General features: G+C 38.6%; 1 protein-coding gene across 4 annotated transcripts in view; it reads left to right on the top strand.

Annotated features, from left to right (window-relative positions):
• Spop (speckle type BTB/POZ protein) overlaps positions 1-21,903 on the top strand; it is a 67,663-nt gene extending 45,760 nt beyond the window's left edge. For all 4 annotated transcript variants that reach the window (XM_047544890.1, XM_047544888.1, XM_047544887.1 and 1 more), the window contains 9 exons: positions 2,456-2,599; positions 3,265-3,386; positions 5,356-5,507; positions 5,606-5,733; positions 12,039-12,216; positions 14,831-14,886; positions 15,346-15,468; positions 18,836-18,978; positions 20,603-21,903. In XM_047544890.1, the coding sequence (XP_047400846.1) occupies positions 2,522-2,599; positions 3,265-3,386; positions 5,356-5,507; positions 5,606-5,733; positions 12,039-12,216; positions 14,831-14,886; positions 15,346-15,468; positions 18,836-18,978; positions 20,603-20,747 (1,125 nt within the window). In that variant the 5' untranslated portion in view covers positions 2,456-2,521 and the 3' untranslated portion in view covers positions 20,748-21,903. The remainder of the gene's footprint in view (positions 1-2,455; positions 2,600-3,264; positions 3,387-5,355; positions 5,508-5,605; positions 5,734-12,038; positions 12,217-14,830; positions 14,887-15,345; positions 15,469-18,835; positions 18,979-20,602) is intronic.
• Positions 21,904-26,617: the final 4,714 nt, after the last annotated feature.

The raw sequence follows: 26,617 nt of genomic DNA, 5'->3' as shown, positions 1-26,617 counted from the left end.
CAACATGATCAGTTATAAAATTAATATTGTTTGTCCATAGCTGAAAACTAACCAGGTGTTCAGGAAAGAAAATTATCCCTTGGTTATTATAAACCAGACAATATCCTTACACTGTTGTACCTTTAAAAAAAAAAAAAAAAAAAAAAGGAGCAGTACAAAGAATAGTGTATACCCAAGTACCTGTCATCCCTAACAAATATTTGTATTGTCATATTTGCCTCATATCATCCTTATTTTAAAACAAACATGAGAAAGTTGAAGTGTCTTATATTCTCTTCCCAGTCTTATTTTTCTCTTCCTGTGATCAAAATACTGATAATTTGTCGGTATTTTTGTTTATTTGGTTGGTTTTTTGCTTCTACTGCATGAATATATCTGTAATAATACTTAAATCTTAAACTTGCATAAATAATATATTGTACTGCACATGTCATTCCAAAGCTTGCTTTTTTTCATTAGTTCTGTGTTTGATGTCCATGGTGCTATAGATCTAGTTTATTAATTACAAATCATGAAATAATAGTTTTCCATTATATGGAAATAATCTTATTTAGTTATCTGTTCCCCCACTAATGCATTTTTAGTTTGTTTCTAGTTTTTCACTGTTACAATATCTTATTGAACACTCCTGTCTTGTGCCTAAGTGTGGAGTTTTTCTAGGGCAGTGGTTCTCAAGTGTGGTTCCAGAACAAGCACATCAGGATCACCCGGGATCTTGTTAGAAATGCAGCCTCTTGTGTTCAGCCCAAACCTCTGAATCCAATACTTTGAGGGTGGGGCCAGAAATCTGTTTAAGAGGCGATTCTGATGTACTCCACTTCAAACTTGAGAACCTGTGCTCTAATGCATACACAATTAAGAATTGGATTACTAAGGCTTAGGGTACATATTCTTTCAGTTTTGCTAAATATGGCCAAATTCGTATATACAGTATACTTACCAATGGTTTATGAGAGTTCCCATTTTCCCATACATACTAGGGGTTGAATTTTTTTTTTTTTTTCTGGTCTGGGAGATATAAAATGTTTAAGAGATGTTTTCTTTCTTTTATTGTTAGTGATAACTTGTGTAGGATAGTTGACTTTTTTCTTATTGATTTTTATAGGAACAATTTACAATCAATTTTTACGTATTAATATATGCATTACAAGGGTTTTTATTTCCTTATAATTTGTCTTTTGACTTCGTTTATGGTACTTAAAAATTGTTGCCATATTCACCAGTTTTAAAATCGTGTACTTAAGGTATGCAATCTGATATTTTGCTATGTATATGTATAGTGAAATGATCAATGAGTCAAACCAATTAACTTAACTGCCCACATGTGTACATGTGAAAAGAGCACTTAAAGTCATTTCTCTTGGCAGATGTCCAGTGTACAATACAGTATATATTACAATTATTTACTATAGTTTTTATGTTAGATCTCTAGACTTACTCAGTCTACCTATCTGCAACTTTGTATCTTTTGACCTATATTTCCTTATTCCCTCCTACACCAAATTCACCAATTTCTTGAATGCCCTTTGTAGTTAGTCCTCACAGGGAAGAACTTGAATTTGGTTTGCTGCTAGGATACCACCCCACTGAGATATATAGCAGTTAGGCTGGGATTTATGAGAGGCAAGACTTAGATTCAGGAAACATTTGTATAATGGCAAACAATTGACACTGTTGAGATGAATAAAATTGCCATATAGACAATGTAGATCAAGCAAATGATCAAGGATTAAACAGTGGTTAGCAACAGTACAGGAAGAGAATCCAGTAAAAGATTGAGGAATGATCAGCAACAGAAGATTCTAGAAAATCAAGTGTAACAAATTGTGAGGAGAAATCTCTAATGCTGTAGAGAAAGGAACACATTTAAGAAAGGTGTAAAAATGTTGCTTTTAAGAGCAGCTAGCAAAGGATTGAGGAGTAAAAAAAATTTACTACTTTGGCAGTCAAGTATAGGAGATGAGGCAAAGTTAGAGGAATAGAGCTGGGGATGTGGCTCAGTTGGTCAAGTGCTTCCCTAGCATGTACAAGGCCCTGGGGATAGGGTGGAGGGGTAACAGGGTCATTTTGTGGTAGAGGAACATTTGTGCCTTCAGGGAAGGAGCCACTGGCAAGTTGTGAAGTGTGAAGTTATATCTGGTATTCTTGCTGGTTCTTCTTTAGGCAGTCTTTTCATAGATGTTTTTTATCTACCCTTTAAGTTCATTTGGTAAGATAATATTGAGCAGTATGCAAGGGTTAATTTAAGATAGGGTGCTATAACTGAATAGGAGACTACTTTTGGTGGTCTTCTCTGAAGTTAATATTTAAATTTGAGACCTAAGTGGTAAGGAGCCATTTGAATGGTCAGGATAAAGCTTTCCAGACAAACCCCAAAATTTCCAGTCTCTAGAAGATCAAACAAATAATAGGATAGTAAACCAATCTAATAAATCTTGCTTTTGGATCCAACCAGAGTGAAGAAAGAACAGAAATCTTTGTTCCCTGACTTTGGAAACCTTGTTTAACCTTCAAACTGGCGATGTCAAGGGTTCCAAGTCCTCCACCTCCGGCAGAAATGTCGAGTGGCCCTGTAGCTGAGAGCTGGTGCTACACACAGGTAATTTCATGTTTTTACCCTGTAAATCTTGCATCTTGGGAGAATTTGATGTACAAAAAGAACAAGATTGCTTTTCTATGTTGGGTTTCCTACTTTCTCTGGGGCATAACTGCCAAATAGTAGATAAAGTGTTTGTCAGCCTTGCATTCTTTTCTTGTTTTTTTTTTCACATGGAATCTGAATCCCAAGTCTAGTGTTTTTCAATGGTGGTTGAAAAGGGGGGAACCATAGATGTTTATATTCCCCTTGATAGAAATGTACTCTAAGGCCCCCTTGCTGGGGGATACAAGTTCAAGATTTGCAACCCCAGGCATTGTTATCAACATCTCAATTGGAGACTCATTTTAGATATGGTTTTGTCATCTGCTTTCTCAACCCTGGTTTTGTTACTGGTTCACTTGCTCCATGTTTTTCTCTCTTTCCATCCACTATTTCTCAGAAACTAAAAAAAGTTAAAAAAAAAAAAGCAATTGGTCAGTGTAAGATTTTTTTAAAATGAGAGAACTAAAGTAAGAAATAGCTGAACCTCCTTGCTGGCCCAACCATACTGTCTTCCTAATGGGCATCATGTAGAGAGAGGGAGGGGAGGGGACATGCTGATCTGATCTTCAACTGTTTTTTTTTTTAACTCCCTATTTAATTGCTTCCCGATTTTCTACCAACAGATCAAGGTAGTGAAATTCTCCTACATGTGGACCATTAATAACTTTAGCTTTTGCCGAGAGGAAATGGGTGAAGTCATTAAGAGTTCAACCTTTTCATCAGGAGCCAATGATAAACTGAAATGGTGAGGAAGATTACCTCTACCTGTAAAATTTTTTTCCTTAAATTGCCTGTTTTGCTTGGTTTTCTGGGACACTGATTAGAATGTAAGTTCCTTGAAAGCAGGGACTTTATTTTGTTTTTACTATGTCCCTAATGCTTAGAACAGTGCCTAACACACAATAGGTGATCACTAAAAATTTGTTTGAGTGAGTGAGTTTTCAGAGATCAGGAAACTCAAAGCTGTAAGGTAATATAAAGAGGACCAATGTTAAAAATTATATCCATACATGGTATGACTGGTAACTACTTGGCAATCAAGTAGGTGTCCTTCTAAAAGGAGTCATGGCTTCTCAACCAACCATAGCTATCTGAATAAGGGCCGACCATCACCAGATTTTCTGTTTTTTTAAAGAAAAGCTAGAAATCTAGTTTAAACAGAAAATTTTGACTTTTTGATTGCTCACTTTTAAGCAGTAAAGGGCTTTATTTGTCTATTGACTGGACTGACCAGGGTGTAGGATGGAATTCAGCCAGCAGGCTAATAGTTGGAGTAAAGACCCCATCTCTCTCCTCTGCCTGCTGTCCGTGCTATTGGACATCTCAAGTCTAGTTTACCTTGTGCTTGAAGGATGCCTAGTAGAAGCAATGGTCATAACCCACTACAAGCCAACAAGTCTTTGAGTTTCTTCTGAACTATGCCAAGAATATGTCACAGTACCACTGAATGGATGAGGTCTGAGTTCTCTAAACTAATCCCTGTGGCAAGGGCAAACGTGATCTGGGAGTGGGAATCAGTCCCATCAAAACCATGTGTCATCTTAAGGAAGAGGAGCAGGCAGTTAAACATATACCCATATGCCCACTACAAAGACCAAAACATAACTCTGAACCACCAGCTTGGAACTCTTGACAACCAACTGAAGAGTTGTTTATTCATTCATTTAGCATTTGTTGCTATATACATTGAGCAGTGTACGACTAGGTATTGAGAGAACTGTTTATTCTTAGGCATTGTATTTAAATCCATATCTTTATACATATTGTAGAGTGATATATGTGGCATCTGTACTCCCTAGAGAGGCACTGGATTAGGCCACCTGTTTAAGAGAGGTGCCGTAGTACTGGCAAGGCCTAAGGATACATATGGCCTATGTATTCTATGTGCTAGAAGTAGTGTCTGAACCACATGCAGTTCAGCTAATGACATTTACAACTTAACTCATTTGAACCTATTTGCTTCTGTCTGAATTTTATTTTGATTCATCCATAACAGATTGGCATCTCTAACTATTTAGAAGCCTAGTTTGCAACTCTACCCTGTATAATACGGATTTACTTTTGTCTGTTCTTCCTCCATACTTCCTTTTTGATTCTCAGAATATTATTGCCAGATTGATAAAATAATCTGTAAAAGATTAGGTACTATTTGCATATTTCTCTAGAATACTTTTTCTCTTTCACAGTGATATCAAAGGGTTGATTGGGTTTTGTGAGTCACCTAGTTCAAACAGCAGAAAAGGAAAGTGATGCACTGTCAAGTACACAGGGACTTACCACTCAAGGAGGAGCCAGGAAGTTTAAGGAACTTAAACTTTTTTTGTTTTTGTTGTTTTATTGTTTCTCTGTTGTCTTAACAAAATTAAAGGCTTTGCTGTTCCTGAGATTGAGGATTGGAATATAGCAAGGCTAGGCTGAATTTTAAAATGTTTTAGGGTGAAAAAGATAATTTTGGAGATTCTGAAGGAACAGGCAAAGATGTAAGGGATGTTATCAGGTTCAAGAAAGCCCCTTTATTTTTGTTGTTTACTTTTTAAATGTGACCCAAATTACTCTAGAAAAGTGGTTCCCAAGTAGTAATTCTATTGAATCATAATCTGATACGGGGCATAGACTTTTCTTTAAATATCTTCCTCTTGATTCTGATGTTCTATACTGTCACTTCACAAGCATTTAAGGATATTTTTGACACATTTTCTTCCTATTTTGGCAAGGTGTTTGAGAGTAAACCCAAAAGGGCTAGATGAAGAAAGCAAAGATTACCTGTCACTTTACCTGTTACTGGTCAGCTGTCCAAAGAGTGAAGTTCGGGCAAAATTCAAATTCTCCATCCTGAATGCCAAGGGAGAAGAAACCAAAGCTATGGGTAAATGATCTTTTGCTCAATTCTACTTTCACATCCAGTATCTTCATATACTGACTGATTTTGAGTAACCCTAAATATGACTTTTTTTTCCATCCCAGAGAGTCAACGAGCTTATAGGTTTGTGCAAGGCAAGGACTGGGGATTCAAAAAATTCATCCGTAGAGATTTTCTTTTGGATGAGGCTAACGGGCTTCTCCCAGATGACAAGCTTACCCTCTTTTGCGAGGTGAGTCCTTTTACCCTGCGGTGTGACTGTCCATTCCCAGATCTCTTGGGCTTTTGTGGACTTAACTGTATTGTATCAAAAATGTGGAAGGAGAAAAATTCCCAAGTGGAGTAGTACTGTACAAAAATGTTATTTATGTGACTGGACTGAACTGCCTCATGATTTCAAGGTTGCTGGCATCTCAGCTTTCCCCTTGTTACTGTTCATAAGAACAGAGATTGTGTGCTGTCTTAGTATACATCAACATTAAGTTGCTTGGGTCAAGATTCTGGCTTTTTCACTGTGGGTTTTTCAAATAGCATTTGGAAGAGCTATCACTTCAAGCCGAAGAGGGTGACCAGGAATTAAAAGTGTGTGTCTGGTCCTTAAACTTCCTGGCTCATCCTTGAGTGGGAAGTCCCTGTGTATTTGATAGTGCATCACTTTCCTTTTCTGCTGTTTGAACTAGGTGACTTCCATCCGGGGTTGCATACCTGTGGTTTGTCTTGCTGGAGTCATTGTGAAATAGAAAAGTAGAAGCCACTCTTTCAGGGTAAAAGCTGACTCAGAGTTAGGTAGGAGAGCTACCTGTAGTCAAGTAACTTTTTCTCACCAAGAGCCTAAGAACCTTTCCAGATATACGGAAGAACCTGTGAAGTAAAATTCCCAGACCAAGAGAAGCTGGTTTCTTTAATGAGTATTGTTTATCCTAAGTAGTCATTTCAAGTTGTTTTCCATACATTTAGAAATGTAAACTCAAATTGAACTCCAGTTCAACTAGGACATTAGCATTTCTGTATATAATATGTTCTGGGAGCCACTTCCTGAGCAGTACCACTTGATAAGAACAACCCCTTTACCTTCATGGGGGAGGGTGCAGGCAAATTCCCCAACCGCCAGAACCCTCTGTCAAGTAATAGCCTCATACTGTGAGTTAATGACAGTTCCAAAGGTATATCACCAAATGAATCAGGAAAAATTATCCCTTAGGAATCTTGCCCTTTTGCCAGAGAAGCCTGGCCAACAGTAGCAGGCTTCTGTATTTCAGCAGAATGGTTGCTAATGATTAAAAAACTTTGCAGGCGTGGTTTATTAAAATACTACACTAAATACGTAAAATATAGTTTCCATCATGGTTGCTTCCTCTCCATTTTAATTGCTAAGTAAAAGAAATACTAGAGTGATATCATCTATATAAATATGTAAAATGTAGCAGTTGTTTCAAGTTGATGAACTTGAAATCTGAATTCTATGTAAGTCCTACTGGTCACAGATCATACTCAGTTGCCTCAGTGAAGAAATGAGAACAATTAGGTGGTTTAGTGTGAGGTTAGATGTTATATAAACAGCGTCAATTTTAATCTTTACCTATCTTAGAGACTTGTATTTCAAGAAAACTTTAAAATAGTGAAGAAATCTAATTTTGTTGGAACCCAAAGCCAATCTTCAAACCATTCTCTGAAGAAAATCTCTACATGTTGCATCTGTCGTTTAAGGCAGAACCATCATCTTTACTGCAGCATTTCCAACTCCACAGTGGGTCCAGCCTTTTCTCACATGGCTTCCTCTTCTAACCCAGTCCATTCCAGCTGTTCCAACCCCTGTATTGACATTCTTGATTTGAAAACCAGTTGGTCTGCCCTTACTTGGCAATCTCTCATCCTATGGTTAAGTCTGAGGCTGTGTTCCAACACTCACTCTCTTCACATCCCCATATGAAATTCTCTTAGGAGAAATCCTGTGGTTAAGTTTAGATTTGCCTTACTGACTTAGAAGGGAAGTGAGATGACACTTTGGAAACGAGGAGATGTTGAACAGGGAAACGTCTGCTAGGTTCTGCTGATGCCATCGGTTTCTTACCATTGAACCAGGTGTGCCATCTGTTCCTCTCACACTTTTCTGTTGGCCACAGGTGCTGAGTGTTGCTTCTCATACTTGGGATTATGCCTAGTGAGACTCGTTTCTGTTCCAAGGCTCTCTGTGGACTTAGTAGCATTCAGCATTGCAAGACAGTTGCGTGGGTGTGTGTATTGGATGTGTGGGTTTTAAAAATGTCTGCAACTCATCTAAGTTCTTAGCATTTTTCATAGCTCAATCATTTTTAGTGCAGGTTCTATCCCTTTGACCTGTTGTTTACTATAGGCCTAGTTAGTATTTTCTTTTTTAGAGCCCTTTATGAAGGTGATATCCACATGGAAATTTAGATTTGAGCACCCACTAGCCACCATTCCTCCCTCAGCCTCTGGCTCTTCTGTGCTGTCCTGATGCAGGAAGTGCAGTTGTTTCAAGGACTTTTTGCTGCTCCCAGAGGCCCAAAGAGGGAATTCTAAGGTGAAAGACAGGATCACACATTTGTGTATTTGGCCTTTATTTTGGTATTACTGTTATTAAATGTTTAAATGCAATTAGGTTGTAATTTTAAAATGTCAAGTGAGTGGTCTTGTTTGTAATGTGCCACACTAGGTTCACTTTCAATTTTCAGTGATGCTTTGTCTGACTTTTAGGAAATGTGGCAGTTCTTCCAAGTTGGTTTGATTTTGCTTAATTAACTTATTTGAAAGCATTTTCAAAGCATTTTTTGAATCGTCCCTTATCACAATCCTCTGAGGTAGGTCAAATTCTGTTTTCTTCATTTCATATTATAGGGAGATGAGCAGTGTCTCAGGAGGTCAGGTAATTTTTCCTAACATCGTGCAACAAATTAATGTCAGGGCCGTGTCAGCTATGCAGTTCTCATCTCTAGTCGGCTGCGCTATGCTAAGTGGAGCTGAACTCCTAAGGAGCTGAACTACCTAAGGAAGCATGGGCTCTCCCAAGTTTTCTTGACAGAGAATATTTACTTTGGTAATGAAGGAAAGACATGAAAGCGTGTTTAAGTTACCCTTTTAATTTTCTCTTTAATAATTTGGACCACAGAAAATCTTCATGAAATTTTTCAGTTCTCTCTAGCTATTTATGTTGAAAACAAATAGCTGTTTGCAAGAAAGATGCAGTGTATTCCCCCTTCACTATATATGCCTTTGACAAACAGAAGATTTATTGCTTCTTTGTGATATTGCAATTAAAAATGAAAAAGAAAACACCATATGAAATATAATGTACCAAATATGAAATATCCAGATACTGTTTAACTCTTTCAGAACTTCCCGTCTAGCATCTGAGCTTGGTGGCACACACCTATAATCCCAGCTATTCTAGTCTGAGGCAGGAGAATCTCAAATTCTAAGCCAGATTGGGCAACATAGCAAGAGCCTATCACAATTTTTTTTTTAATTTTTAAAAATCCTATTCATTCCATGATTGTTCTTGACCTACAGAAAAGTTAATTTAATATGTAAAATCGTTGTAGTTTATAATGCATGAAAATTTAGTAAACCTACCACCCAGCCTATCCCTCAGATAATGAGAAACAGCTATTTTGAATTTTATGTTAATTATTCTCATTTATTATTTGTATTCATGAATAATATATTGTTTAGATTTGGCTTGTTTTTGATCTTTATAAAAATGATGTCAGACTATATTCATCCTCTTATTGATCGACATTTAGGTTGTTGCTAGTCTTTTGTATGAGAAATGCTGCTATTACTATATAAACATTTCATGTGCAGTATCTGTTTATTTTTCCAATTCTTTTAATTGTATAAAAGTTAACCTATTTCCGTGGGTCTTACTTTGACTTTATGTGTAAATGAAGTGTATAAGAATTGGCACATCTTTAGTCTTTTATGAAATTTTCTTTTTTAAGAAAAGGAACTGACTTTAAAAGTGAGACCCTTTTACAACTTGAAATTTAGGGGATTATACAGCCTTCCTGAGACATTTTCATGCATTCATTTATAAGACGACATAAATGTCACAGTCACGTCATCTTCACAGCTGCAATTCTGAATGAGTCTCTATAGTCAACTTTATAGGCATTAAAAAAAATCTTTAGTTTTTCTCAAAATGGTCTCATTTTAGCATCATCATGTTTGCAGAGAAAAACAATCCCTTTCGAAGTTAAAAGTTTGGGCTCTGACGACTCATTTGTGAGTGCCATTTAAAATTTATTTTTAATTAAGCGTATTTAATGTTGGTAAAAGGTGCCAGACATTCTGTGCTCTGGAGACTCCAGGCATCTATATATCTACAGAACAAGCCTAGTTCAGACAGTAAAGGTACATTCTCCTTCCTGCTGTTTTTTTTTTTTTTTTTCTGTGTCCAGAGAAAGGAATTGTCCCAGTGAGAGGTGTCACAGTCTTTGGGCCCCACTCATTATAAACATGTATATAACCAAGAAGGTCCAGTGGTAACAATAGTTGATGAGATATTCAGCTTAGCTCTTGCCAATTCATTTTACCCAGTCTACTAAATTGCCATCAAGTGTTAATGACTTTGGGTTCCTGTCAGCCTGGTTTAATTCAAGCTAGGAACACAGTGCCAAAAGCATTCTCCATTCCCTTCATTGGCTATCCCCAGAGACTCCTGCCTTTCCCTATGAGGAATTTGGATTTAATTGGTCTTTCCTTTTCCTTTTTTTTTTTTGTTTTTTTTGTTTTTTAAATCAGTATTTTAGATCTATGACTGGGAACAGGCAACTTCTACTTTTGGTGTTACTATTATTATATCGAAGAGTGAGGGTATTAATGTGAGAAAATGGCTGAGCTAAGAAATCTTACATAGGACAAGAGAAAATCTCTGTGGGGTTATTTGTGCTGGATCCCAGGCTATTAAAATAATGTTATAATCTGCCTCTGCTAAATGTGATACTCATACTAAGCACATTCATAATTAATTGACTTATTTCATTGCTCAAGATCATAACAGCTAGTTTTAAACAAATGAATAAGTTTCTTGACTTGATAGTAAATATCTCACTCTTGGAAGGCACCTATGCTCACCACCATATCACCAATGTACTTTAATATCACTCTGATACAGAAGTGACTAAGGTCATTTGAATGGGGCATTAACTTTGCCTCTAGGTTTATGACTATGACTAAGGGATGACTTGCATCTTGAAGGTTAAAAGAAAATCTGTGTCATTAAGGATGTTCCTCAGCTGTCTTTCTCATCTGATCATTAGAAGTAGCAATAGTTGGGAGCTAATTCTCAAGGTTTACAAATTCAGTTTAGATTTAACTTTTCTATCCTAATGTGATGTAGGAGATGGAGCGTGACAATCATTGTTAGGCAGATAACTGCTTTGCAGCATCTTTTCTTTTGTTTGGTAACTGACATTTATTTTATGCTGTTATGTGATTTGTAACTCCTTAACTTGCTACTCCCACAGATTTACCTGAATTTCACTGATTGAACTAAAAGTTGACTTGGTTTCTACCTAGGTGTGAATATTTAATTCATCTGGTTAAAACATGTTACCAATGAAGCCATGGTGAGAAGTTGGATCCCTTTGTAAAAGTGGAGTTAAGCTGTCATTCCATTCCAGAGCTATAAGTGCATGAATAGCTATGGCCAGCCATCCTGTATGTCATTGTCTCAAATGACTGACTATATAGATGTTAAAGATGTGGGATATGTACCCATTTATTCCTATGGAAAGGTCTTCTATAACCAGTCCTTACTGCTAAGTGGGTCAGCAATGTTCATTAAACTATCATTTTTGAGGAAGTACCAGTTATTCACCAGGCCCTTTAGAAACCACACTTCTGCTGGGCATAGTGCTGTATGCCTGTAATTTCAGTGACTCAGGAGGCTGAGATGGGAGGATCACAAGTTCAAGGTCAGCAACTTATCAAGAACCTCAATTAACTTGGTCCTTGTCTCAAAAAAATACAATAAAATAAAAAGGACTAGGAATATACTCAATGATAGATTGAGTTCAATCCCCAGTACCCCAAAAAAAGAAGCTGCACTTTTTTTTGCATGTTCCAGACCTAACTAAAATAAGTGGAGTACTGTTAGGCTTAGGTTACTAGATTCTTTTCTCTAGAGTGTTTAAGTGGTAATTTCTATATGAGTTCCTTATATTTAACTTTTTGTCTACACAGAATTAAATAAATACTTGAAGCTTAACATTTGTTTCTGTCATTTCTCCCCCTGGTGGCTTTGCCCAGGTTTGTAGTGCAGGGGAGGTGGAGCATATTAGAAATTGGGAAGAGATTTGTAGGGCTCTCTTTGCATTCTCCTGAGTTGGTTTAAAATAAGTATGATTGTCATAAATAGAAAATTACTTGATCCAGGGAATAAAGCCTTGCTTTGTGCAGGTGGTTTTCAGACTATGACTGAATGTTCTATGGCAGTGAGGTCAGATCCTCTCTTTACCAGATGGAAAGAAAATACCTGGTAACAAAAACCTTGGGTTGTTTCCTTGTATTTCACAGGTGAGTGTGGTACAAGATTCCGTAAACATTTCTGGCCAGAATACCATGAATATGGTGAAGGTTCCTGAATGCCGGTTGGCAGATGAGTTAGGAGGGCTGTGGGAGAATTCCCGGTTCACAGACTGCTGCCTGTGTGTTGCTGGCCAGGAATTCCAGGCTCATAAAGCTATCTTAGCAGGTTGGTATTGATTTATGGGTTGGTTTATAGTTTTGGTGAAATAAACAGTGACTACATAATCACCTTTTGAACAACTTCAACTTTTTAAACTCAGCTACAAAAAAAATACCCTGCATATAAATATACTTTTATATTATGATATTAGTTCTCATAACCAAAAGGCTACTCTCCATAAAAAAATGGCATTTCTGTTTTTCCTTTCTGTAGTGTACCTAAGCCTCCATTTTCAAGGAGTGGATAATGATGTGCAAAGGTTTTGAATGCATTTACACCAAAAGTAGTGTCAGGATTCTTGTTAGGAGCTGGTATCAGCTCCTAGATGGAGTTTCAGATATAAAGGAGAGGATTCTGTACTCAGGATAAATACCATCTGGCTGATTCCCAGCCCTGGTCTTGTACTCACTTTGATATAAACACATGAGAGTGAGATTGTTGTCCCTGACAGAGTCAGGACTCACTCAAATAGGTCTTTGGCCTGTAAAACAAGAAACACTGACCCAGAAGAGAAACTGACTAGAGAGGACTGACTTCACCACACAAGAAAGAATGACAGCCACACACTTCTCTTCAGACCATAAGATCTATGAGGAGATCCCATGAATTTTCAGGTAAAATGCTTCTTAGGACACTCACCTCCATCATTTTAAAGTACACACCTGGCAAAACATAATCTACCTCATCTAACATCTTCCCATTCCCTGTTTCAACTAGGCATCACTGTTAATGCTAAAGGAAGTTGTTAACTCACGTTAGTGTCTGAATGCCAAAATGCCTTACTATAGATGCAGAGTTAGCCCCCTTTTCTTTCTTTCAACAATAGATATTTCAGACTTTAGCCACTCTCCCTTAACCTCCAACCTCCTGTAAGATGACCTTGCCCACTTGTTCCAGGAGAACGTCGAGGCCCTTTTGCAGGACCACCTTTTGACTCTTGCCTCTAACGTACATTCTCAGGGGAGGAAGAGTTCCTCCTCAGATGCACAGCAGACTGTTTCTTTCTACTTCTGTGTTAAGATCCTATTCTGCCTTCCCAGAAACCTTACTCTAGCAGTTATTCACATATATTCATTCTCATTCTTTCCCCTCAACCCCAAAGCTAAATTTCTTGAGTTAGCACATTCATTCTCTACTTCATTCCTCCTGCTTATCCTCAGTTAACCTCCAGGCTATGAAAGCAGTTTTCCAAAGTTATATGCATGACCTGCTTGTTCCTAAATTTGAGAAACTCTTCAGTTCATATATTGCCTGATTCCTTTCTTTGATTTTTCTGGTTGCTCCTAATGTGTGACCTCCCTCACTCTTGTTCAACCATTCCTTCAAACATTGGTGAGCCCTAAGGGTCTGCTTCAGCTCAATTTTTACTTGACTCTCCTTGGGTGATTTTATCTATTTCCATCGCTTGAGCTGCTGTCTACCTACTGATGACCCTCTAAGACGTATCTACCACTGTGGACCCTTCCCTGTTTGTTAAAAGCATTAGTCCTTTAATCTTCAACTGTTTGTTTAGTACCTATTGACTTATAGTCTATAAGTCTTCTGAGATAAAAACTGTGAGAATTACTATGCTTTTGGTATAGATTAAAATACTGAGGTTCAGAGCATTAAGTGATTTGCCCAAGAAAATGGTTAGAAAATGGTGAAGCTAAAATTAGTTCTTTCTGACATAAACTGTAGACCAAAAGTTCCAGTTCCCTGCTAGCTCAGAGGCCTCCTACATATTCCATCTGTTCTTTCACTCTTAGGTAGTGGTTGATAGTCTCAACTTTGACCCATACACCCAGTTAATTTGGCAACATGAAAATTTTGAGTTCTTAACCATTTTATCATTGAAATAAATTTATTTTTCATGGTGTTCATTAGCCTAGAATGTGCATGAATTAGAACATTGTTTTTCAACCTTTTTTCATTATCCCCACTCCTACAGGGGAAAACTAAATTTAAATTCTCCCTAATGAAAGAAATTAAATATGGAAAAAGGTCATTTTATGAGGCAAAGCTCACTTTGAAGGGCCATGAACCTGTGCTATATGAGGCTCTTTTTTTTTTAACCTTTTCTGAGGGGGATATCTGTTAAGCATGCATAGCTTGGCAGAAGACAGCCTGCCACAAATGAGCATGCTCTTCATCTGGTTGGTGCATACTACCAAGTTCAGCCCTTGAGTTTCTTGCTGTGTGGTCCCTAGAGGTGGAGAAAAGTATGGTATCACTGTTCTAGTCCAAAACCTAGGTATAGGACTCCCTGCTTGGACCATGAGGAACCTTCCATTTGTAACCCCAGATCTACACAAAGGATACAGCATTGTCATCCAACATAGGTAACTGGCATAATTTCCTTAAAATATGGATGTTTGGAATAGAGCTAATAAGAAAGATTTTTGAAAGTAGTAGAAGGTTCCTTCTTTTCCTTTATATAGTAATAATACATGGTATAATATATAAAGAAAGAAATTTTATAATTATGAAGAAAGGAATTTTATAATTCTAGTATAATTTCAGGCTACGTCCCTTTTCTGTAGTAATGGAACAGGAAGGAAAATGATCTCTTCATCATAGCTGGAGAGAACCAAGAGTTTTTCATGGGATAACCTCTACTTGTTCCCTTTTCACTTTGTAGCACGTTCTCCAGTTTTTAGTGCCATGTTTGAACATGAAATGGAAGAGAGCAAAAAGGTATGTAACCGAATGGAGAAGTGTCTTATCCAGGTGATTTATTTTCCTATTTTTTTTTCTTACTATGTTATTAAAATGGAACACAACTCCCTGAACAGACCCCTTCTGAGAGCAGAGTGAGGTGGTCTGTTAGTACTCCAGGTAAAGTGGACTCATTTATCCCCAGGCAGATTATATAAACAGTTTTGGGTGAGGCATGTGTTTCTACTTACAAAACTCAGTAAAATCAAGATGGCAAGTCAAAGATATAGTTGCTTTGCTATTTAAGAAAGCAAAGTTGGTTGGTACACATGATGGAAGAAAAAAAACTATTAAAATCCTTAGGACAGGGAGACTTTTCTATTCATGCCAGGTTTAAAGTGATACAAGATTCTTTCCTCAGTAGAGCTTAAAATCATGAAAATAGTTTAGGAAATTTTTCCGTTGGAGTGTTTCTCATTTTCTGTTTTTCTGGCACAGAATCGGGTTGAAATCAATGATGTGGAGCCTGAAGTTTTTAAGGAGATGATGTGCTTCATTTACACGGGGAAGGCTCCAAATCTTGATAAAATGGCTGATGATTTGCTGGCAGCTGCTGACAAGGTGAGATAAGAATAGAAAAATGACCGTAGGACTTAGGAATTATTGTGACCTGTTGAGTTCTGTAAATAGGCTTCTATGTTGCATTGTGGGTAAAATAGGCATGTATCCTAGTTTAGCCAGGACAATCTGGTTTATATATGTTGCTCCAAGGCAATTAATAGAATCCGTTTTGTTCTCAAAAGTGTACTGCTTTGATTGGTGAACTGTAGGGTCACCCCAGCCTACAGAAAAGAAGGATAGGTTGGAGATTTACCTCTCTTCTTTTCCCCATCTCCAATTTAACCGCAGTGAGAGTAATGTTTCATACTAACACTTGAATTGTGCTTTATAATTTGCAAGATGTTTTAAAATTCATTAAGTTGTTTAAACTTTGTCAATAAGAGAATAGTCTTTCACTGTCTAGCATTTTCAACTTTAGCTAAGTAGCTATTGAAATATACCATAGTTCTTCAAAATTATAAGACAGTTAATAGCGTTTTGGGACAAAAGAGATACTGAATTTATCCAAATCAAATAGTTTCCATTTGGCTGCAGGATTTCTCAGAACCTTTGACATGTTAGTGTGCACTGTGAATTTTCTGAAAGGGAATAGGATAGCTAGCGTTTCTCCAGTTTAGTTAGCCCTGTCTCAAGGATCACCTCTGAGGATTAGTGGTCCCTAAAACTCATACCAGGGAACTGATTTTCTTTGAGTACGCACATCAGATGGAGCTCAGTGGCCTGCCTGCCCAGGTCCTGGATACTGTGGAAATGCCACCTCTGGGGCAGAGCAGAAGGATCAGAATTTGCCCTGTGGAAGCTTCTCTTGTGTAGGGGGCAGGAGTGGTTGATATGAAGGGAGTTTAAAAGGCTTCTAACCCCCAACAGTGGACCCTCTGAGGAAGGCGTTCTGCTGGAAGCGCCCCTCTTCCTGCTATGATTCTACAGCACCCATCTGGGGGAGAAGTGGGTGCCAGCTGAAGGGTCCAAGAGCCTTCCCAGGATTCGCTGAGGGAGGTAGTCTTCTCATATATTCCTTTACACCTGAGGACAAAGGAAGGTGCCTGGGTTCCTGTGGAGGTTTTCCTCTTTATCAATCAGCTTTTTGGAATGTTTATAGAAGATGAGGCATGTGGATCCAATCAATGCTCCTGATAAAGATTGGAATAATAACTGTATCCTTCTTATCACCTTTCAAGACTTGTATTAGTACAATTAGCAATGTGAAAACGCCAAACCCTTCAAATATTCCTGTTATGACCAGGGGAAACTTGCTTTCAATGGCGACAGCAAGAAAATATTCACTGCCAGCTCTGGAAAGGTAGAAGACACAGCCCAATATCTGTTTTTCATAAAGTTTATGTGGATCTACCTTGTGTGAGCTCTGATTTTCAGTGAAGTAGTCACTTGTGCTTACATATATCAGGTATTTATTCCCCTCATCTTCTAGATCCCATTAAGGATGAGTAGTATTTCAAGGCCCACTTTTTAGACAGAAATACTGAGGCTCACAATTGTACATCCTTTAGAACCAAGGTTAAACTTCTGTGCCCCTCAGTTTTGGTTCTTGTTCCTCAGCCATAGACCCTACTGGCTGCTTACTGTAAGCACACAGGACGGGGACATCAGCCTGAATTTCCCTGCCAAGGATGGTATTTCCAAGACAACATATTTTTAAAAGAAAAAGCAGTTGAATCACAGCAGTGATTTAAATTTATGAATGAGAAATAACTGAAGGGTGTATTTTCAAATTCCATTCAGAATTTCTTGTTAAGACGGTCTGTGCTCCAATCCTATTTGAAAATATTTTTACCTTTACACCTCCCTATGAGTTTGAGGAAAGCAGAGTAAGAAATCTTTCATGGAAGGATCTAAACATCTAGAATTTACCCAAGAGGTTGAAACAGCTTCTTCTGAGCTTTTCCATTCTCCTGGGGACATGTGTAATTAGACCAAAAACAAAACAAAATACGTTGGCCAGACCTGGGAGACACAATTTCAATCTCCCGGGTGAGTACTGCCATTAGGTAGGTTTTTCAGAAGCATAATTAAGAAAAAAAACTTTGTCCCCCAAGGGACAAGAATGGCTACTTTTGTCTAATTATGCAGTAGGGATCAGAGCTATTCACAGTGAAAGTCCTTTTAAAAGAATGTATTAGAAAGGATAAGAGGAATAGTCTGTGCAGTACTGTAAAAGATTGAACGTTTACTCAACCTTTTCCAGCCTTTTAAAACAAAAACAGCAACCTCATTTCTTGTTTGTCTAGTGTCATTCCCATTTTCCATGGAAACTGTTTTTCAGTTACTCAAATGTAAAAAATTAAAGTTGCACCAAAACCAATAAAACTCTTCTTGCTGCAGGAGATCAGAGTGCCAGCAGATATGCCTCCTCACCCAGAATTCATAACAATAAAATTGTCCTGATTTGATTGCCATGATTCAGCCTGGAGGGGCATCATGTCATTGAGTTCTAAGGCCCTCAAGATGGGACCCATAAGGAGACTGGATAGCCTCAAAGCAAACCATTCTCCTGTGAACCGATTAATGATATTTTATTTTGTGCCGCCTTTTATTTCTTTCCTCTTTCCTTTCCCTGAAGTTCCTTAGTAAGTTCATAATCTCATATTAGAGAGCAAGTAGTAGAGTTGCATCAAACCCAATCAGCTAGATCAGATGTGCCCCAGCATTTACCTAGACCTTCCATTTCCAGAACATATATGTCCTTTACTTAGAAGACAAGAAGTTTTTAAACTGATACTGGATCCAGGGTCTCTGCTGCTTTGTTCTTTTACCTGAGAATCTTAACCTCAACCCCAATAAAATGGGATTTCGTTTATCCTTTCCTATTGAAAAGAAGGTCCTTGGATGACCCTCATTCAGGAACAACTAGTGGCAGAGATGCTGGTGAAAGTCACCACAGGGCTCTTCTTCACTGCCTGATGGGCCAGTTAGGAGACCCTGCTGGGGTAGTGACAATGCTTAAGTAGAAAGGACTGTGCTTCACCCTAGTCAGCTCTAAATAAAAGGATTGCGGAAAGCTTAATGCTCCTGTTGGCTTACAACATTAATTGTAAGGGTAGGTTGGCAATGGGTGAAGAAAGACTTTAATCATAGTCAGCAGATACAGTAACTTAAGGATTCTGTCATTGCCTTTTTTTTTTTCTAATAGGTAGACTTTAAAATTTGAATGGCAGCTGCCCAAGTCTTAGCTTAAACAACTAACCTTTAGAGTATGATCATTTTATAATTGCAGTTGTAGCTTTTCATGCTGTATGTAATTCTGTTCAGGTTTCCGGTTATACAGCAATACTGCTAAAGAAAACAACTTCAGTAGCAGTCAGCCCAGAGCTATTACTGCTCTGACGACAGCAGTGCTTGTGTTTTACAGTATGCCCTGGAGCGTTTAAAGGTCATGTGTGAGGATGCCCTCTGCAGTAACCTCTCCGTGGAGAATGCCGCAGAAATTCTCATCCTGGCTGACCTCCACAGCGCAGATCAGTTGAAAACTCAGGCAGTGGATTTCATCAACTAGTGAGTTGGCATCTTCAAAGTTTCTCTTTCAGAATAATTGGGATAGCTAAAGAAATGAGAAAGACTTTGAATTAGTGAGTAAAACAGGCAAGTAGCTTCGTTAACCTTTTGGTAGTAAGTATAGAGTTCTCATCTTTTCCTTCAGCTTGACAATATGGAAAATGGTTTGTTTTCATGGATTGATGAGTTAAGTGTGTGTTAAGTGTGTTTAACTTTCAAATAGTGATTGGAATTGATGAAAATGATAGTTTGCTGTCCTGAAAAATCTGTGTACCCCCCAGACAATAGCATCTTTACTTCACCTTCACTGACTTAATAAAGACAGATTTCTGGGAGAATATAAGCTTGTTTTTTAAGAGTTAGTAAAATGTATCTAACTGTTGTAGAATGGGGAAAAGAGAAGGAAAGATTGGGAGCCCAGAATTAAATATTCTATTGGGAGAAACATTCAACTAGATATGTTTTTTCATCCTAAGTTACAGATGACCTGGCCCTAATGCTTTTTGAAGGGGCCACAAGGAGTGGTGACTACAGCCCATCTTCTCAGAGGGGAAAATTCTATTCCCTTGCCTGATTGAAAGCAAAAGTTGGGGTGGGGAGGCGCTAAAAACAGCAGCTCTGGGGTGGGACAGGTCAGAGACATTCCAGGTAAATGAACAAACAATATTTAAAACCAAAAAATATCCAAAGAAAGAAAGTAAGGCCCTCTAAGTATAGTTGTACTTTTTTTTTTTTTTTTTTTTTTTTGTATTGGGTATTGAACCCAGGGGCACTTAACTACCAATCCACATCCCCAGCCCATTTTTGTATTTTATTTAAAGACAGGGTCTTGCTGAGTTGCTGAGGTTGGTTGTTGTTTTTTTTTTTTGTTGTTGTTGTTTCTTGTTTTTCTTTTTTTTTTTTTTTTGTTGTTGTTTTTCAATATTTTTTTAGGTGGACAGAATAACTTTATTTTAAAAATTCATTTGTATGTGATGCTAAGGGTCCAACCCAATGCCTCACACATGCTGGGTGAGCACTCTATCACTGAGCCACAACCCCAGCTCCTGAGGCTAGTTTTGAACTCAAGATCTTCCTGCCTCAGTCTCTCGAGCTACTGGAATTACAGGCCTGCTCCACCAAACCTGACATAAGATTATTTCTAAGGAGTTACCAATTGAGACAGAAGAAGGAGGGAGGAAACCAATAAATGTTAGTACTATTGAGTGCTCACTGTACACTGGATTCTTACAAGGTGTTTTTTAGAAATTAATACAGCCATTGAATAAAAAGTGATTTATTATTCTCTCTTTTTTGACAACTATATAGGCCCCAGACTATGATGTGCCCTATGGTTACAGATCAGCCAGGTGGAAGCTCAGAGCTCTCTGACTGAGGCAACCCTGCTTCTCTCCTTATTAACATCATTAATGAATGTAAAAAACATGGACGATGTTGAGAGGAGGCTGAGGAACATTCCGTTTTTTGTTCTTGAGAGTACAGTGGCGCAAAGTCTTTTGTATTTTAAGGGTTCTTTCATTAACACCCTTTACACCAAACATCAGAAAATTAGGCAGTCTAGGTGGCTGTTCATCCAACTTGTGCTCACTCCCTTTGATAATCCCTCTCTCCACATTTCTCTTAGTCATGCTTCGGATGTCTTGGAGACCTCTGGATGGAAGTCAATGGTTGTGTCACATCCCCACTTGGTGGCTGAAGCATATCGCTCTCTGGCTTCAGCACAGTGCCCTTTCCTGGGGCCCCCCCGCAAACGCCTGAAGCAATCCTAAGATCCTGCCTGTTGCAAGACTCCGGATTTTCCAGAAGCAGCAGCCCCTATTGCTGCCACTGACCACCAGGTAGACAGCGCAATCTATGGAGCTTTGCTCTGTTATGGGGAAAAGACTGCATCATGGCCCCAGACTTTTGAAACAGCACTAAAAACTTGGGGAAGCCGGGGGGAGGGAAGGGCCCAGGACTTGGGGCTACTCAACCTAATGAAAACCCTGTTGCTGTGTCACCGTGTTCCCTTTGGCCTGGCCAAGTCTGACTCTGGGATTCAGTTTAGGTGCTGGCCCTGAGCACATCTCAGTCGTGGTACTTCGGAGAAACCTGCCTGCATCTGACTGAGCAGAACAATTGTCAGGTGCCTGGAGCAAAAAGGAAAAAGGAAAAAAAAAGAAAAAAGGAAAAAAAAAAAAAAGGACATTTAGTTTTAAGAGAAGGGAAAAGAAGAGTTTTTGCAGAATTTTTCAAAAATCAGTTTGTGAATTCTAATAGTATTTATGTTGAGAGAAACAAATTTTAGTCCTTTCAACTGTGCTGAAGCTTGGATGTTTGTGAAAACTCCTGACCACCATATAAGTATCAGAAGAGCTCTCTCGTTAGCACTTATTGTTTGCAAGAACAGAATACATCCTTTTATCCTCTTATGAAAGTGACAAACCAAGGCAAAAGGGGAAGAGGTTATTTGATCTGGAAGATAAGTGTTCTGATGATAGTGGCTTTTGCAAAAATCTTTATTGGTGTTGAAAACTGGAAAAAATAATTCATCCAGAATTCATGCTGTCTTGACAAGAACTATGGTTCTCTGTTTTTAGATATTGTGGAAAATGTTTTTTGGCATTTTTCTCTGATTTTATTTCTCTTCCCACTCCCCTCCCTTTTTTCTAAAAAACAAAAACCAAAAAAAAAAAAAAAAAAAAAACCAAGAAAACAGAAAACACACAAAATGAAAACAACAAAAAGAAGAGAAGAAAAAAGGAAATTTTATTATTAATGCTGTGTGAAAAAAGTCCCAGCACAGATTGCTCAGCTGTTCGTACCTGACTTGCCACCTGCATAGGAGCCAGTCCTGTTCCTCCTTCTTAGCCCTCTTCCTACAGGGGAGAACTTCCAAATGTTAATTTTTTTCTTTTTGAAAATATAAATAATTACTATTTTGTACTGTGTGGTATCTCTGGTCTTTTGTTTCACTCACCTGGCTTGTCTCTTGAGTCTGAGTTCCTTGCTTAAGGGATTTTGAAGGCCTAGTTTGATCCTTCATCTTTCAGGGATTATGTTTGAAATGTCTAATAAGCTTGAGGGATTTATTTATTTTTCATAATCTCAAGTTTTCCTTTGTGAGCTATCAGCATCTGCCAGTCTTTTGTCCTCCTTGAGTATCTGACAGTCCACATTCTAATGAGGGACCAGGCCCCTACCTCTGCCAAGGCAAGTAATTGTACTGGGCTTTTCTGCATCCTGTATGTTTTAAGAGCTAATCCCCAATCTCCTTTCTCCTAACTAAATATTAACAGATCCAGGGGACACAAATGTGGAGATTAAATAAAGGGAAATTATTGTCTCTGACTGGTCCTGTCATTGACTTTATGTATTTCCAGAAAAATTATCATCTTAACTCCAGTGTGCTTACAAGAATATTCTAGGGTTCCCTGTTAGCCTGCTTCATAGCACTGTTAGGACAAGCAGGATACACTAGAAAATGAATTGGCTATTTTTCCAACTTTTTTTTAAGTTTCAGTGGAACTTCAACCTATTTCACTTTCCATTTTCTTTCAGTGAACTTTAGCCTTTGCAAATTTTCCACTTTTTATTTATCCTACCAACCCCAAAAGGAACAGTTTTGTTCTACTATCTATATAATCAAGGGCAGAATTTGTTTATTAGAAAACACTCCATTGCACTTCCTGGGTTCCTCCTTAGTGTTACCTGTATAAGGAAGTACCAAGTTCCCTGTGCACTGACTGTTATCCTGTGCCTCTTCAGCCCTGCTTTCCAGATCAGCACACAGACCCTGAGATCAGGGCAGATGCAAAGTCTCTTCTACCTGTATTGTCTCTCGGATAACTGCACTTGCTCTCTACATTTCTCAGTTCTCAGCTAATCTTCATCTATAGTGTCTCATTTAAACTTCCCAACCACTTGATGAGTTTGGTTGGACAGGTGATAGATCACATCTTTCCATTCTATAGCTGGAAGAAGGTGAAACCCAGAGAAGGAACATGCCTAAGGTCACACAACTATTGAGTGCCAGATCTTCTAATGTCATATCCTGAAGATTACGTAATGAACTGCAGGAAGTTCCATTTCTGGAATGTTAGGTACAAAATTGGAAGTAAAGCTCGCTTCCTCTGGGAATAGCAAGAACAAAGCTTTGGAAAGGTGCCTCTACTGGCCTGTTCTTCAGAGATTCTAGGAGGTCAAACCAGATTTCTTTCTCTCCACTCACAGAAAGCTCTGGGTTGGGGACTGGTGAGTTCAGGGAATGTGCCCTCCTGAGGGTAACAGTTCTGGCATCTAGCTTCTGGAAGGATGAAGTTCTCTTCTGGGACTTTGGATATTTATGGAATTTCCATTGTGGACTCTACTATGGGTACAAAGCTATGAGTATTTCAGGCCAGGTGAAACTGCAGTGCTTCTGCCATGATATTATTTCTGGACATGTTTGTTTTTGTTTTAAATGATACAGTTGAAGCCATCTGGTTACGACAACATAAGAGTCCCAGCATACTGTTCATAAACCTCTCACTGCCACCACCCCTTCCCTTACCTCCCCCACATCTGAAATTTAATTCAAGTTAACTCCACAATCTGGGGCATGTGCTGTCACTGCAGAGATGTCCGTGCCAGTGGAACAGTTGGAGATTTCAATTCCACAAGGATATGGCTTATTTATCAAAACAGTATTTCAGGCAAGTAGTTTCACAGAACCTTTGGAGTTGCATTTTTTAGTCCAAATAAGCGTATCTGGCATCACCCCCATCTCCCCTCCTTCCTTATTATCAGTTCCCCTATATATCTGGCCATCCATGGCAAAACTTTTCCCATTCCCTATGTAGACATTAAACTTTTCTGTGTTATGATTAGGCGGTTCGAGTGTCTTTATAGGTTTTGACAGTTTGGGTAAAAGATGCCCCCCTTTTCCTTTTCACTGTAAGGCTGCTGGTCTAGCTTTTAAAGAACTGCTGCTGCTGCTGCTGCTGCTGCTGCTGCTGCTGCTGCTGCTGCTGCTTTTTATTTTATAATTCCAGCCAGGGACATGAAGATCCTTTCTTAGACCAGATCTCCGACTTGACCACTCTGTTTTCCTTTTTAAATATAGCTTAAACTGGTTATGGGATCTCCATATTGTATGAGCCTGTGCAAATGAAAGGAAACAGCTTGTATGTTTATGAGCAGAACAACAAACAGAGGGGGAGTGGAACTGCACTTTGAAACTGACTGTTGCTTTCTTCTGGCCCTTCAACTCCTATAAAAGAACAACTGAATTCCCCCAACATGACTGCATTGGATCCTTTGGTTTATCTATCTTTGTCAAAGACAAATTCTTGGCTAGAGCCCAACCTTATTTTCCACAACTAATTATCTTTTTAATCAGCTTGGGCCCTGTGTGTTTCCTTTGTCTCATGACTTTTCTCTGAACTCTGCCCTCCATCATTTAGATTCATTTCTGATGGCTTGCTGACTAATCTAACATTCAGGTGAGTGGCATTGGGCTGCTCTTTGTGTACGTGTGTGTACAAGGTAGATGTGCTTTTCCCTTTTAATTTCAGAGGTGACTGCACCACAGTGGATCCTTTGACCCAGTAGGTGGACACCTCGTGGAGACAGTAAGCAAGAAAGCAGATGTAGGACAATCAGTCTTTGGGATAATGAGCTGGGAGAATCAGAAGCTCTGACCTCCAGACGAGAACAGAAACTTGAATGCTGTTGACTGATGGGATCTCTATGCCGCTGCCAAGCCATTAGCAAGATGATCGCGCCCCCTCTGTAAATCCCGTAATGCTAGAGTAGGAAGTGACATCTGGAATACGGTTTGGTACTGATATCTGCAGCTCTGAGAAAAAAAGAAATTTAGACTTGAGGGAATTCAATACAAGCAACAGAAATGATTAAGGAGTTGAAGTGGATCAACTCTAGGGGAAAAACATAAGATAAAATATCTTCATATGACTCCAGTATGGGAATGTAGCATCAGTACCTGCAGTTGACAGATGTCACAGGTGTTCTGAACCTTTGAGGGCTTGTCTTGCACAGCTCCCATTCATCCCAGTTTGTGTGGCTTGGGGAGGTGGTGCTGTGACTTCCTCAAGGTCACTCTACTTGGCCCAGAGCCAAGGAATAACAGAAGGCAAAGGAATCGCTGTTGGGCTTAGGCCCAGGGAGCAAAGAGAAGGTGAAAATCCAAGAGTTTTCCTGGCATTGACCTGGAGACTTGTACACTTGTAGTGCTCAGTTGAAATGGGGAGAGGTTTAACCTCTCAAGACCCTTAAAGGTGAGCTCTTCACAAACTGAAGGAGGAGGAACCTCATTGGGTTCACCTCCTCTTCATGTAAACATACCCAGGGAAGTGGGGTGACATACTCAAGGTCACAGAGATTAAAACTTAGGCCACTGACTGAGCAAACAATTGAAGAGCACTTAGGAGACCCTAGACTTTGTGCAAGACTGAGCCTAGGACAGAGGATAGGATTTCTGCTCTACTAACTCATGGAGAAGGCAGAAACAAACCAGAGAGGCCACAGAACTGACAGCTGGGAAGACACTGTTAAACTTGGCAGTGTCAGTACCCAGTCATTGGTAGTTTCAGTCAAATGGTACGGGGAGAAGACAAGAAGGAGGAGGAAAGCAAACAAATTGAGTGAAAACTTTAAAATTTGGCAGGGAGCGATCAAGGGAACCTCTCCAACTTATAAGAATTTATCCCTCTAGTCAGTCAATACATTCGTTATTGTCTAGCAATAATGGCATACAGGTTATTCTACAAATTATAGGCACTTATTTAATAACATTTATATTGTAGCAAGACTACAAATTCATGTTTATAGAATGATTATATAAACATGACTATATAGTCATGAGAAAGAAAAGTCAACTTCAACCCTTCCTCTATTTTGAAAATGGTTTCCTAAAGACACGTTTCTGTACTTCTTTAACCTATCCATCTTGTAAGATGTAAGATCCATCAGTGGTCTCATTCAGTGATATCTGTTAAAGGTATAACATTTGGTTCTCAAATATGAAAGCCCTGTTTGGTAGCTTTTGCCAGTTCTCGTGGTGTAAATAATCCCATCATGGCTGATTTCAAATCACCAAGGTGACTTTACTGAACAGGAGTTGAGAGATATGCACAGTGTATCTAGTATCTCAAGTATACAGATGCAGTGGATGCAAGTTGCCTCATGAGCAGAGATAATAGTAAAATGTAAATTAGGAAGAGATTATTTTTGAATATTTATTACCTTTATTGGTCATATGGTAATATAATTTAATTCTTAATAATGGCTGCTTTACAAGCAGCACACAAATTCTTGAAAATTTAGTGATTGGCTGTAGAGAATCAGTGTGAACCAGCTCCATCACACCACAGGTGTGGTTTCAAATTGTGACATCTCTGTGCCTATGTCCTGTTACCCCACACACTTTAAAATGCAGTTGTGTAGTTTAATAACAAAATGAAATACTGTCTTTATGTTTGTCTGTAGATACACTGACATTAACACATGAACCAATAGTCATTACACATTTTAATCTCTGTGTAAATTAACACATTTTTATTTCTGCCTCTTATCAGTGTATGTGTTTTATTGGACCACCAATGAAAAACAGGCCTCACCACTGACAAGTTATCCTATGTAATCTGAAGTCATTCGAGGG

Source organism: Sciurus carolinensis, chromosome 3 (assembly GCF_902686445.1).
Source record: "Sciurus carolinensis chromosome 3, mSciCar1.2, whole genome shotgun sequence".
NCBI lineage: Eukaryota > Metazoa > Chordata > Mammalia > Rodentia > Sciuridae > Sciurus > Sciurus carolinensis.
This window is presented reverse-complemented; position numbering and strand designations above follow the sequence as displayed.